This window comes from Nicotiana attenuata, chromosome 12, assembly GCF_001879085.1.
Source record: "Nicotiana attenuata strain UT chromosome 12, NIATTr2, whole genome shotgun sequence".
In the NCBI taxonomy this organism is placed as follows: Eukaryota; Viridiplantae; Streptophyta; class Magnoliopsida; order Solanales; family Solanaceae; genus Nicotiana; species Nicotiana attenuata.
In genome coordinates this window covers 48,068,778-48,079,851 of record NC_032000.1, presented here as the reverse complement: position 1 = coordinate 48,079,851, position 11,074 = coordinate 48,068,778, and the positions used below count along the sequence as shown (strand labels likewise).

The 11,074-nt window shown below is 36.8% G+C and overlaps 1 protein-coding gene across 2 annotated transcripts; it reads left to right on the top strand.

Annotated features, from left to right (window-relative positions):
• On the top strand, window positions 375-6,079 carry LOC109235688 (gastric triacylglycerol lipase-like). 2 transcript variants are annotated; one of them, XM_019401893.1, is made up of 9 exons: window positions 375-586; window positions 1,160-1,244; window positions 1,396-1,792; window positions 2,103-2,386; window positions 3,302-3,370; window positions 3,476-3,532; window positions 4,402-4,454; window positions 4,557-4,632; window positions 4,761-6,079. In XM_019401893.1, the coding sequence occupies exons 2-9, from the start codon at window positions 1,237-1,239 to the stop codon at window positions 5,701-5,703; spliced, it is 1,887 nt and encodes a 628-aa protein (XP_019257438.1). In that variant the 5' UTR covers window positions 375-586; window positions 1,160-1,236; the 3' UTR covers window positions 5,704-6,079. The 2 variants fall into 2 exon arrangements, with proteins under 2 accessions (XP_019257438.1, XP_019257437.1); XM_019401892.1 differs by having other exon boundaries at window positions 390-586; window positions 1,071-1,244.

The following is an 11,074-nucleotide window of genomic DNA, read 5'->3' as shown; positions in this document are numbered from 1 at the left end:
AAGCTACGGTTCAATATTTAAGGTTTATTCAATTTTGACAAACGTTAAATCATTACTCTCTTTTTTTCTCCTTAAAACCTTCACGTCAACTTTAAACTGTCGGGTTTAAAGTTTAGAACTTGTTGATAGTTTATAGTTGATTCTGAGGCGGTTAAACTTTAAAATATTTATAAACATCGACTATTCTTTTAAATAGGTGTTCTAAAACGGATTATTTGTGCACCTTCCCTATGTAGTTAAAAGAAAGAAGGGGACCTTTTGTCATTCTAGGTTAATCTAGGGAGTGCATTTGCAATTTAAAAACACATTTGCGTATCTTTTTTTAGGAATAATTAAATATAAAGGTACACGCGGAGTCAGTAGGCATAGGACTTTGAAAGCGATAGTATTCGACAAGGAACTGCCACGTTGCATTTAAGAGAAAATAAACCGACTTCGTCTGACTCCGACCCTTTTCTCCTCAATCTCTCTCCATTCCATATTTGCATTTGGGTAGATTCTGCTCTCAAATTGTTGCCATTACCAAACTTAGTTGTCGCAGCTAAATGCAACGGCTCGTTGACCACGTCCTTGCTGTTACCAAAGAGTATGTTCCATCATTTCATTTCATTTCATTTCTCCTTCTTATATATTTGTATAAATAATAATTATATGCCATGCCTAATACTTATTTTAAATATACAAATTAATGTGCATATACATGGATGCCTACTTTCTGTACCTGTAGTTTAGCTCTTTTGTTTATTGCCCATGACGTAAATTTTGAAGGTGCTAGTTCAGCTGACAAGTAAAATGGTCATTTTGGAGTTAACCTTTTTTTTCTTTTTGGGTTGGGGGTAGGGTGTGGGGAGGGGGGAGGTGGAGTTAATTGCCGAATTTTGGAAAATTTAGAGAAGAACAATATAGCTATTCTAACTATTTCCCTTTTGTGAGTTTTATTTGGCAGTATTAGCTTAGGACAAATGCTGGATTCATTGTGTGTATGCATATTGATAAATGCATCTCCATTCAGCAAATTGCTGGAATGGATGTATTATTAGATTTTTATATCTCTTTATTAATTCTCTCAGGTCAGTTAAGACATTCACTTATGAGTCACTAAACAATGTTGTGAGGTTGATTAACGGGGTGTCAGCACTATTATTGACAATATTGCCAGGGAACTCTTCTATTCTTGAAGGTATTCATGGTTGGGAGCTTCGCCCAACATTTCGTGCTCCTAGGCTTCCACGCTGGATGGAAAAGTAAGTTTTGATCTTCATTTCCTCTTCCCCTATGCTTTAAATTTGAGAAAATTTACCGTCTCTCAGGTTATGCATGACAAATCTTACTACTATTTTCTTAATGTTTTATAACTGCGAGTTGGGTTAACATACTCCTTCTTGGTGATTACAGTGGCGTCTCATCCTTTAACCAATTCGTCCATGAGTTTTCTATTGATTCCAATGCTTCCTCAAGTCTAGAGTGCTCATTACTGGAAGAAGATTGTGATGAATGCATTTGTCCTAAGTCTCCTCTATTACAAAGTCCTCGAGCATCCAGAGTGAGCAGTTTTACCAGGCAGAGAAGCCATTGGGTACATTTGCTCGGATACATCTTCTCGTGGTTCTTTTTCCCTGTTAAATTTATGTTGGGCATACCTTTGTATGTGTATGGTTCAAGTAGAAGTACTGGAGCCTCTAGTACGTCTGGGAGCCTCCAACCTTCTAATATACAAGCTACCAAGAGATTACGGTCACTCAGGGACCACTTTATCCAACGTGCCACTGACAGAAGGCGAGGCGTTGTTGAGGTTTGACAACTTTACTTTCTTTTCTTATAGTCTCAATGAACTATGCCTCAATCTCAAACTAGTAGCAGTTGGCTTAACATTCATAAATCATGCAATATGATTTATATTTTTAGACATATTTCTCTTTTGATCAACATGCTGCGTTTTTCGTCTGCCTGTTGCATTCGTTATGTTCATCCTTTTGTTTTAGGACATGGGGTAAGGGGCATTGCGCGGGGTTTTCTGGTTTGACAGCTTGTTGGTCAGCTAAGTAATTATCTTATTGTTCTTTTGCACTCCCATTACAGCTTTTATGATTTGTTTAATGTAGGATCTCCATCTGGCAATTGAGATCATCATCGAGGCTGTCTTTGAATTTGTTCGCAAGGCGGCACATTGTCTACTTTCACCAATAGTCACATTTACGAAAGTGGTGAAATGGTTCTTCTCTCATATGAGTGGTTGTGAGGATGTTCGTGCTGATGGTTCAGGTGTATCTATACCTGTGGATACTCTTTCAGAGAATGATCTTACGCCTAAGGAACGGCAGACAAGCTTTTATCATTCCCTTAATACAGATGCTAGGACATGTCAAGATGTCATAACGGAGCTTGGGTAAGGCATTTTGATTTGATTCCACTCCTCAAATCTGACGTGCATGTTTACTTGGATTGAGATGTTTCCGAACAGATAAATTGCTCAACTGAATTTAACTTTTCTTTAAAAGACTCCCAAATTCGTCACATAGACTGATGATATTTCACAAAATTGTTTAGCGTGTGATATGTGTTGAAAACGACTAGCATATCATCTGTATTTCAGTTGCTGCATCGAGCCTAGAGAATGCTAATTTCTACAGGTTAAGCTTTTGGTATACTGTGTAAATTGATCGACGGTGTGCAAACTGAAGAATTTCTGTCAACTGTTTTTGGGTAGATAAGCATGTCTTACAATATTTTCAGACCTCAGTGAGTTTCAAGTTTATTGTACTGTCCTCTTTTGGTCTTTTTATGTCTTAGGGAAATCATCGTTCAGTGGGAAAAGAATCTTGCCCCAGGCTTAGTTCTAGTGGAAAAGGTTGAGGGACTTGTTTTTTCAAGTCACAGATTCATGCCCTGTGGCATGCGAACTAAGCCCTGGTATTTAAGTCGAGAAGGCAGGTCCATTATTTAGAGTTTCGAAGTCTGTGGTTAGTCCTAGGGGTTGGCCCTAGCCCAGATGGATTTCTCGGTCATAAACAAAAAGTAGGAAGAGGATTTTTCTAGTGCCATCTTTTGATTTTTTTTCTTTGTAGGAAATTCATTGTTGTTCAGTGGTAGACAAGATGTTCTTTTATACTGTCCTCTTTCGGTTCTCTGTTTCTTTAGGAAATAGGGAAGTCTTTGTTGTTCAGGGGTACTGCAATGTTCGTTACAGAGTTGAAGCATTGGCTTTCAACAGGAACTCTTGTATTCTTAACTAAGCAATTGATATTTTCATATGAGATTTGGCATTATAATTATTCTCAGATATGAATCCTTTCTTTTGTAGGTACCCATATGAAGCTCTTCGTGTGGTAACGAGGGATGGATATATTCTTCTTTTGGAGAGAATTCCAAGGTTTAGATTCCTGTTTTACCATCGCTGTCTCTGTGTATCCAGAGATTTTTGGGTGGATGCATGTTTATGAATGTGTGGCATGATTATTTAAATCTGATGTTGCAGACGTGATGCTCGGAAAGTTGTTTATCTGCAACATGGGGTTTTTGATTCATCCATGGGGTGAGCTAAACATCTGCCTTAACTCTTATTATCACATTTGCCGTTGTGTATATTGTTATACTTATCATCTAGGGTTACAACGACCAGTGATGTATATTGTGTCGACAGATTGTTAAGTTGTCCTTTCAGGTCCTTCAAGTCGGTAACTAGTTTAAATAGATGAAGTTTTGGAATGCATACTAATCAATTGGCTACAAGAATTTAAGAAGCGATATGTTGTTGGACCTGGAACATGTATGTGATTAGCAACAGTTCGAGAGCCATGTTTGTTTTTCTTTTAAAAAAAAAATATTTTACTTAATAATTTGGCTGGCATGAGCATCTATGAGTAGGTCAAACATTCCTTTGCATTATGTGCTTTTTAGTTCAGCTGAAATAGTGGACTTGGATTATGAATAGTTTGAAATTCATTACTCTGCTTCTTAACTAAATCTTGTTACTGTCAAAATTTGACTGATCTTGAAAGCAAGATACTTTTGCTATTGTGACTGAACAAGCTTCTGCATAAGCAAGGTATTTCAAATTATACTTTTGATGGTGGTGTATATTCTGCAGTAGCCCTTGGGAAGTTCTGAGATCTGTAGCCAAAGTTGATTAAATTGTCTGAGCATGAGATCAACAATTATTGTCACTTTGATCTTGTGGACCATGAACCTTGTACCTTCCTGAAGTATCCCATCCAAGTCGCTAGAAAACTGACCAGTGCATCTATGCATGTATTCCAGATTTTGAGACATAATAATCTTTTGGTTCTTTTGGGTTTTTTTCGTCTTTATCAATTGCTAAAATTGTATTTTGATCAGTTATTACTGTCAGCTACATAGATATTTAGTACATCTTACATCTTAAACGGTGACCTAACTTTACAGTTGGGTGTCAAATGGAATTGTTGGCTCTCCTGCATTTGCAGCCTATGATCAAGGTTTGTCCTTTGAATTTGTGGGACGACATCTTTAGGTGTAGTATACTATGGTTATTATTGTACTGAGATAATTGGCGATTTATACATCTCTTTATTGTTCAGGGTACGACGTTTTCCTTGGAAATTTTCGTGGACTGGTTTCTAGAGAACATATTGACAGCAATATATCCTCACGACAGTAAGTGTACAATTTCATGCAGCTCCCATTAATGTTTGAAGTACATTTATCCTTATCTTTTTGTCGAAATAGTATTGTTTTTGTATATATCTGTCATTGCTAAACTTTTCTCAAATTACTTTTTGTAGATACTGGCAGTATTCCATAAATGAGCATGGGACAGAGGATATACCTGCGATGACAGCGAAGATCCATGAAATAAAAGTTTCTGAATTGAAAACTAGCCAAGCAGGTCTTGAGGAACAGTGTGACAGTGATCAACCTTACGAACTCTGTGCAATTTCCCATAGTTTGGGTGGAGCTGCTATTCTGATGTATGTGATAACACAGCGGATTTGGGAGAAACCCCACAGGCTTTCAAGATTAATCTTGTTATCACCTGCTGGGTTCCATCACGATTCGAATCCTGTGTTCACTGTGATGGAGTACTTGTTCCTGGTCTTATCTCCTTTGCTGATGCCCTTTGTGCCAGCTTTCTACATACCCACTCGGTTTTTCCGCATGTTGGTCAACAAGTTGGCGCGGGACTTCCATAACTTACCTGCAGTTGGAGGTCTCGTGCAAACCCTGATAAGCTATGGGGTTGGTGGCGACAGTTCAAACTGGATTGGAGCTTTAGGGTTACCACACTACAATATGAATGATATGCCAGCTGTTTCATTTCGTGTGGCACTACACATGGCACAGATCAAACATGGTCGTAAGTTCATCATGTTTGACTATGGGAGTGCAGCTGCAAACATGGAAGTCTATGGTTCCCCTCAGCCCTTGGATTTGGGAGAGTACTATATCCTTATTGATATTCCTGTAGATCTTGTTGCTGGGCAGAAGGACAAGGTCATCAGGCCATCCATGGTTAGGAAGCATTACGAGCTGATGACTCATGCAGGTGTAGAGGTATCATATAATGAGTTCGAGTACGCACATTTGGATTTTACATTTTCTCATCGCGAAGAACTACTGGCATATGTTATGTCCCGCTTAACGTTAGTAGGACATTCGACGAAACAACCAACTGGGCAGAAATCATTTAGGCATCGGAGAAATGAGGGACAATCGGGCAGCCATTAAGGTGTAATGCTGCAAAAGCCTGGGACACTAGTTTTTTGGGGGTGCTTCAGGTTGTTTATATGCTCTGCAAACATATTTTAGGATAGATGCATGAAATCTAGGAAACTTAGTATCTCTATGTTGAATTCCTCGTGATTTTCCTAAGGGAAGGGGATTGTTTTTTAGTCCTATGAAGTGGGATGTCTTCTCCTATGTATATTCTCTTGTATGTTGTAGTAGGATTATCTCAGGTGAAGATATGTAGTCCTGAGAAGTAGATGTTTGTCCTATGCATGTTATTTTTTGTGTTGTAGTATCAGAGTTTATGCAATAGTTGTTGTTGGGAGTCGTTATGGAATAGTCTGAGGTTCTTTAAATTTGATTTCCAGTTGCCATCTACCTTGTAAAGCTGATGACTCGTGCATTTTATGCATGTGTATGCCCTAAAACGTGTAAAAATTGTACGGAAATGAGTTGAGAAGGTATATATTCAAGATTTGAGCTAGCAAAAATACCCTTTAGCAAGTGGTATCGGACTTTCGCAAAAAGATTTTTCTTATATATGTCGGTGGAAATAACATTGTAATAACATGTATGTATTGAATAAGTTGATATTAGAGGTGAAGGTAAGATTTAAAGTTTATTTTTCGAGATTTATACACATTTAAAGATTTTTTAAGATAAAAATAAAATTTAAATCAAAGTCTTTAGAACCCGTAGCTAACATTCTAGCTTTGCCTCTGACTACTTGGTAATATATGTTTAGTTGTTAGCTACGTAAACTCACTTACAAATTAAATAAATTGTATAATTATAGAGCGCAAAATGTTTAGTACCCCACAGTGCGCTAAGATACTCTTTGAGTCTTGACCAGAAAGTTTTAAGATTTGACAATAAATTATGTCCCAATAAAAACAAAACAAAGCTTGGATTGTGAGGCTTAAGTCAAGTCAATTATCGATTGCTTCTTATTTTTGTGTTGGATTTTAATTGCCAGCTCAAATAACATCATTCTTTGACCTGTTTGTATGTCTTTACAAATATACTAGTGGTAGCCCGGGCAAAGCCCGGGCCCAACATGAAGAACTATATAGTTACAAGTAAAAGTTATAGTGATAATATCTCCATTGGATGAGCTTGAGCTGTACTCAGGAGAGAAATAAAATACTACACAAATACGTCACACAAAAAACGTAATGGCTTTGCAGTAATATCTGCTGATACAAATATGTATAAGATGGTAGAAATTAGATACTATCAAAGGATATAGTACTATCTTTCAACTGGTCCGAAAGAGTATAAGAAGAATCAACTCGTGCCTCAGATAAGCATTTGAAGGAACTGCATTGGATATGTTCTCTCCTTCCACATGTTGAACCCTTGGCTTTTTTCGGGAACTGAATACAGTTGCAAATGCAGTATATTTTGTAAGGGGAGATCCTCAGGACTTTCTAGCCGGACTTTATGATCGGGTCCAACCCTACACCACTACAGAGTGGCAAAAGCTGTCAATGCAGCTTTTACCCGAGAAGGTCGGGATCGAATCCACAAGGAGCTAGTAATAGTTTGGAATTGGGTTCCTATCTACACTAGCAATGTGCAAAGTAATTGTTTACACTTCTAAACATGCTTTGATAGTTCACTATTCTAAATTAACACTAATTGATGCAGGAAATTAGACTAAGTATGATGTCTTTTTGTAGGGTTTTCTTAATTGATGGAAAGGCACTAGGGAAGCGACTTCCCCTAGGTGAATATTTAATGGGTTCTAATACCTAAGGCAAAATTGTTATGTTTGGGTTCGTGATATAGCCAATGCACGAAACTACTCACTCTATACCTCTCGGTAGTTTGAGAGACTTTGCCCTAATTGACTTTTTCAAGACCAATTGGGTGTCAAATTTGTGCAAGCAATGTAGGCTCAAGTCGGGTATTACTATCTCTAGGTTTAACCTTTTAATTGGGGCTATCAATCTCTTGAATACGCCCCAATTCCTTGTTGGCCTGATTTTCCTAGACTCAAGATCTCTTTCTCAAGAAGGGCCAAGTCAAAAAGGCACAAATTAGTGTTTGCAACCACTAATTCAACATGGAAAACACCAATCAAGCCAAATACCAATCACTCATAAACAACTAAGCCCTTAAATAAGAGACCCATCAAATACCCACACTACGGTTGAGCCACAACCCTAACTGATGGGTCTAGCTACTCATAATTGAAGAAGAAGTCATAGATTTAGATGTAAATTGATCCATAAAATGTAATTACAAGATAAAGTACTGAGATTAATTGCTAAACTAGCTATGAAATTACTCAAAAAGGTAAAAATACGGCGTTCACGTGCTCAGCTACAGTAAGATGACCTAAAAATCTGAAAAAGTAGTATTTATACACAGCCAAATTTTCCGGACAAAAATAACCCTGACGGAGGTACCGCTGATAGCGGAAAATGGACCGCTGCAGCGGTGAGGCTACCGCGGCCGCAGTAAATCGACCGCGGACCGCGATCTTCAGCTTTGGCTCAGACTCCAGGCTCCCTGAATCTCTTCTCCGCGGACTGCGGTAAAAGGACCGCTGTCGCCGTAAGGGTACCGCGGTCGCATAAAATCATCGTGGACCGCGGTAACTTGCAATGCATAAAATTGTATCTCTCTGAACCTTGCCACTGCGGACCGCGATAAAAGGACCGCGGTCGCGGTGGATTTTCCGCTGTAGCGGTGCTTTGACTTGGCTTTGCACTTGTGCAGGTTTCATTCCTTTTTGAGCTGGTTTTGACTTTCTTGTCACTTTTTGACCAAACACTGCAAACAAACACAACATGTAAGCTTTCAGGATTACTTGTATACACTTTTAATCCAAAACTCAAGCAAAAAGGAGCATAAAATAAACTAGAATCCCTAGTTATCACTTTAGCCCCTTCATTTTCACTTGAATGTAGAGAGCATTTCAAATTATATTGAAATTGTTGTCCTGCCAGATCACCAAGAAAAAATAAAACAAACAAACAAACACAAAATTTCCATAAAGATCACTCTTCACAGATAAAAAACTAAACCCATTAATAAAATCTTTCTACTTAAACACGCACACACATACCAAGAAAACATAGAGACTCCATAAAGATCACCTTTTAAGCCAAAACTCAGATAGCTTATCTTATCAAATCAGTCACAAATAAAAAACTAAACCCTTTTAACAAAATTTTTCTACTACACACACACCAACAAAAAACAGAACAAGGAAAATAACAGTGCAACTATAATCTGCAATAAAAGCAAAAAGGGGGTGAAATTTGACTAACCATTTTGATTGTATTGGATGATGAAAATTGGGAGAAATTGGAAGAGATTGAAGGGTTAAAGCTCAAGGCTCAAGAACGCGGTGTTCTATCAATGTAAAGCTAAAGGAGCGACATATATCCTTTTGAAAATCCATCAAGAAGCTGCAAAATTAGGTATGTACAAATGATCAATGATAATGAAAGAGTTATGGAACAACAAAAAAAGAGAAAACAAATTGGATATAAAGGGGAAGATTAAACTCAATAACTGCAAACTAAATCAACAAATTAATGAAAGCACACTGAACATTCCATTTATACAGTTAAACAAACACATGTAACCAGTATAAAATTTGAATATACAGGAGTGTTTCAATTGTGAAAAAGACAGTGAGTCTAGACCATAAGAAATGCAGTTGGTAAAGCAGAAGATGCTATTCAGTTAAACAAATTGAATAAAGTGCAAGTCTCACAATCAGCTATATGTACATTTTCTATATTGACTTATCTATATATTTTCAATGAATTTAAATTATACCCATTGAAAATTTCTTTTTTGTTCGGATTCTTGGAATATTGTATATTTTTTTTTTTTTGTATTTCATCACCTTATTTGCTACCTCATCCATGAAATTTCCTTTGCGTCTTGCATCTAATGTTGCTAATCACACTTAAAAATATGGAAGGTGATTTTTGCATGTGATTTTTGAGAGAAAGAATCCTATTTATTTGGTTTTTCAATTTTTATTGGTTAGTTTTGGTAAGTCTATGACTAATGGCCAGATGTTGATAAGTTGAGACTTATTTGGAACATTTATGTAAGTTTCCGTACTTTTAATAGAAAATCTCATATTTCTTTCTAAATTACTTCTTTTACTCGAGACCCGTTACGTATATACGTCATTTTCCTATTCATATTCCTTTGTACAAAATATTAATCAATCTTTTTACCGTTTAAAATAAATTTTATATTTAAAAGAGATTATAATTTGATCATTTTTTAATATTTAGACAATAAAAGTGGACAAAGAATTTGAGTATGTTCAACGAAAAAAAGAACGTCCCAGTTGCTCTTTAAAGCCTAATTCATGCACTTTTTTTTATGTTCCCTTTTAAATATTAGCATAAAAACTGTTCGAACGGTTAGTTACTTTATGATTATATCTAAAAGTAATATTTATTAGAATGTAAAATTATTTTTATATACAAAAATATTGTAGGCTTAATATTCAATTGAAGAGTAAAATGATCGTTCAAATTTTTTACATTTAGTTCTATCGACTGACTATTATAAGTTTCTTACTTTGTATAATAGTAATTAAATAAATAGTGGATAAATTTCTTATTTTATCTTTTTTAAATAATTCCTTTTTCACCATCTTCTCTAGATAGGTTGATTAGTATTATTCTCATAAATAACCGACCGGTATAGTTCTGAGCTATTTCTTTACTTATTTGCTGTAAATTGTATGAACTACAGTTGGTTATTTGTGTTGGACCCGCCCTATGTACCAACTCGTCACTGCTTTCAACTTAAGGTTAGGTTTGTTATTTTTTGAGTACATGGGGTTGGTTGTACTCATACTGCACTTCTTGCACGGTAGCCTTGGATTATAAAATACTTGGGTCCCTGCTGCAGCTGCCTCTTGTTCACAGTAGCCTTAGATTATAAAATTCTATTTATGTACTTTCAAACAAAAGATGCATTTTCTTCATATCTTCTTTGTAAACTCCATTCTTAGAAGCTCATGATTTGTACTATCAGTCCTTGGGAAATGTAATAGATACAGATAATTTAGATTTTTTAATTGACTTATTAGCAATATCGGATTTGGTAGTTATTAGTTTGCTTACCTAGCGGGTTGGGTTAGGTGCCACCACGACTAGTGGATTTTGGGTCGTGACACTTGGTATTTTTAGATAGCTTTAATTTTTCGACTCCGATCCCTTCGCTAATGAGAGTGCCGATACCGGTATCACTTCGTCGACTGCAAACATCTCCTTGGTGGCAGGTTGTTCCCCGTACACCATTTTTACTCCCTCCGGTGTCGGGAACTTCAGAACTTGGTGAAGGGTCGAAGGTACTGCCCTCATGTTATGGATCCAAGGCC

Coding starts and splice junctions, on each gene's coding strand:
- LOC109235688 (XM_019401892.1), top strand. CDS start 546: ATGCAACGGCTCGTTGACCACGTCCTTGCTGTTACCAAAGA. Junction 1,793..2,102: donor GAAGGCGAGGCGTTGTTGAG/GTTTGACAACTT, acceptor TGTTTAATGTAG/GATCTCCATCTGGCAATTGA. Junction 3,533..4,401: donor GTTTTTGATTCATCCATGGG/GTGAGCTAAACA, acceptor CTAACTTTACAG/TTGGGTGTCAAATGGAATTG.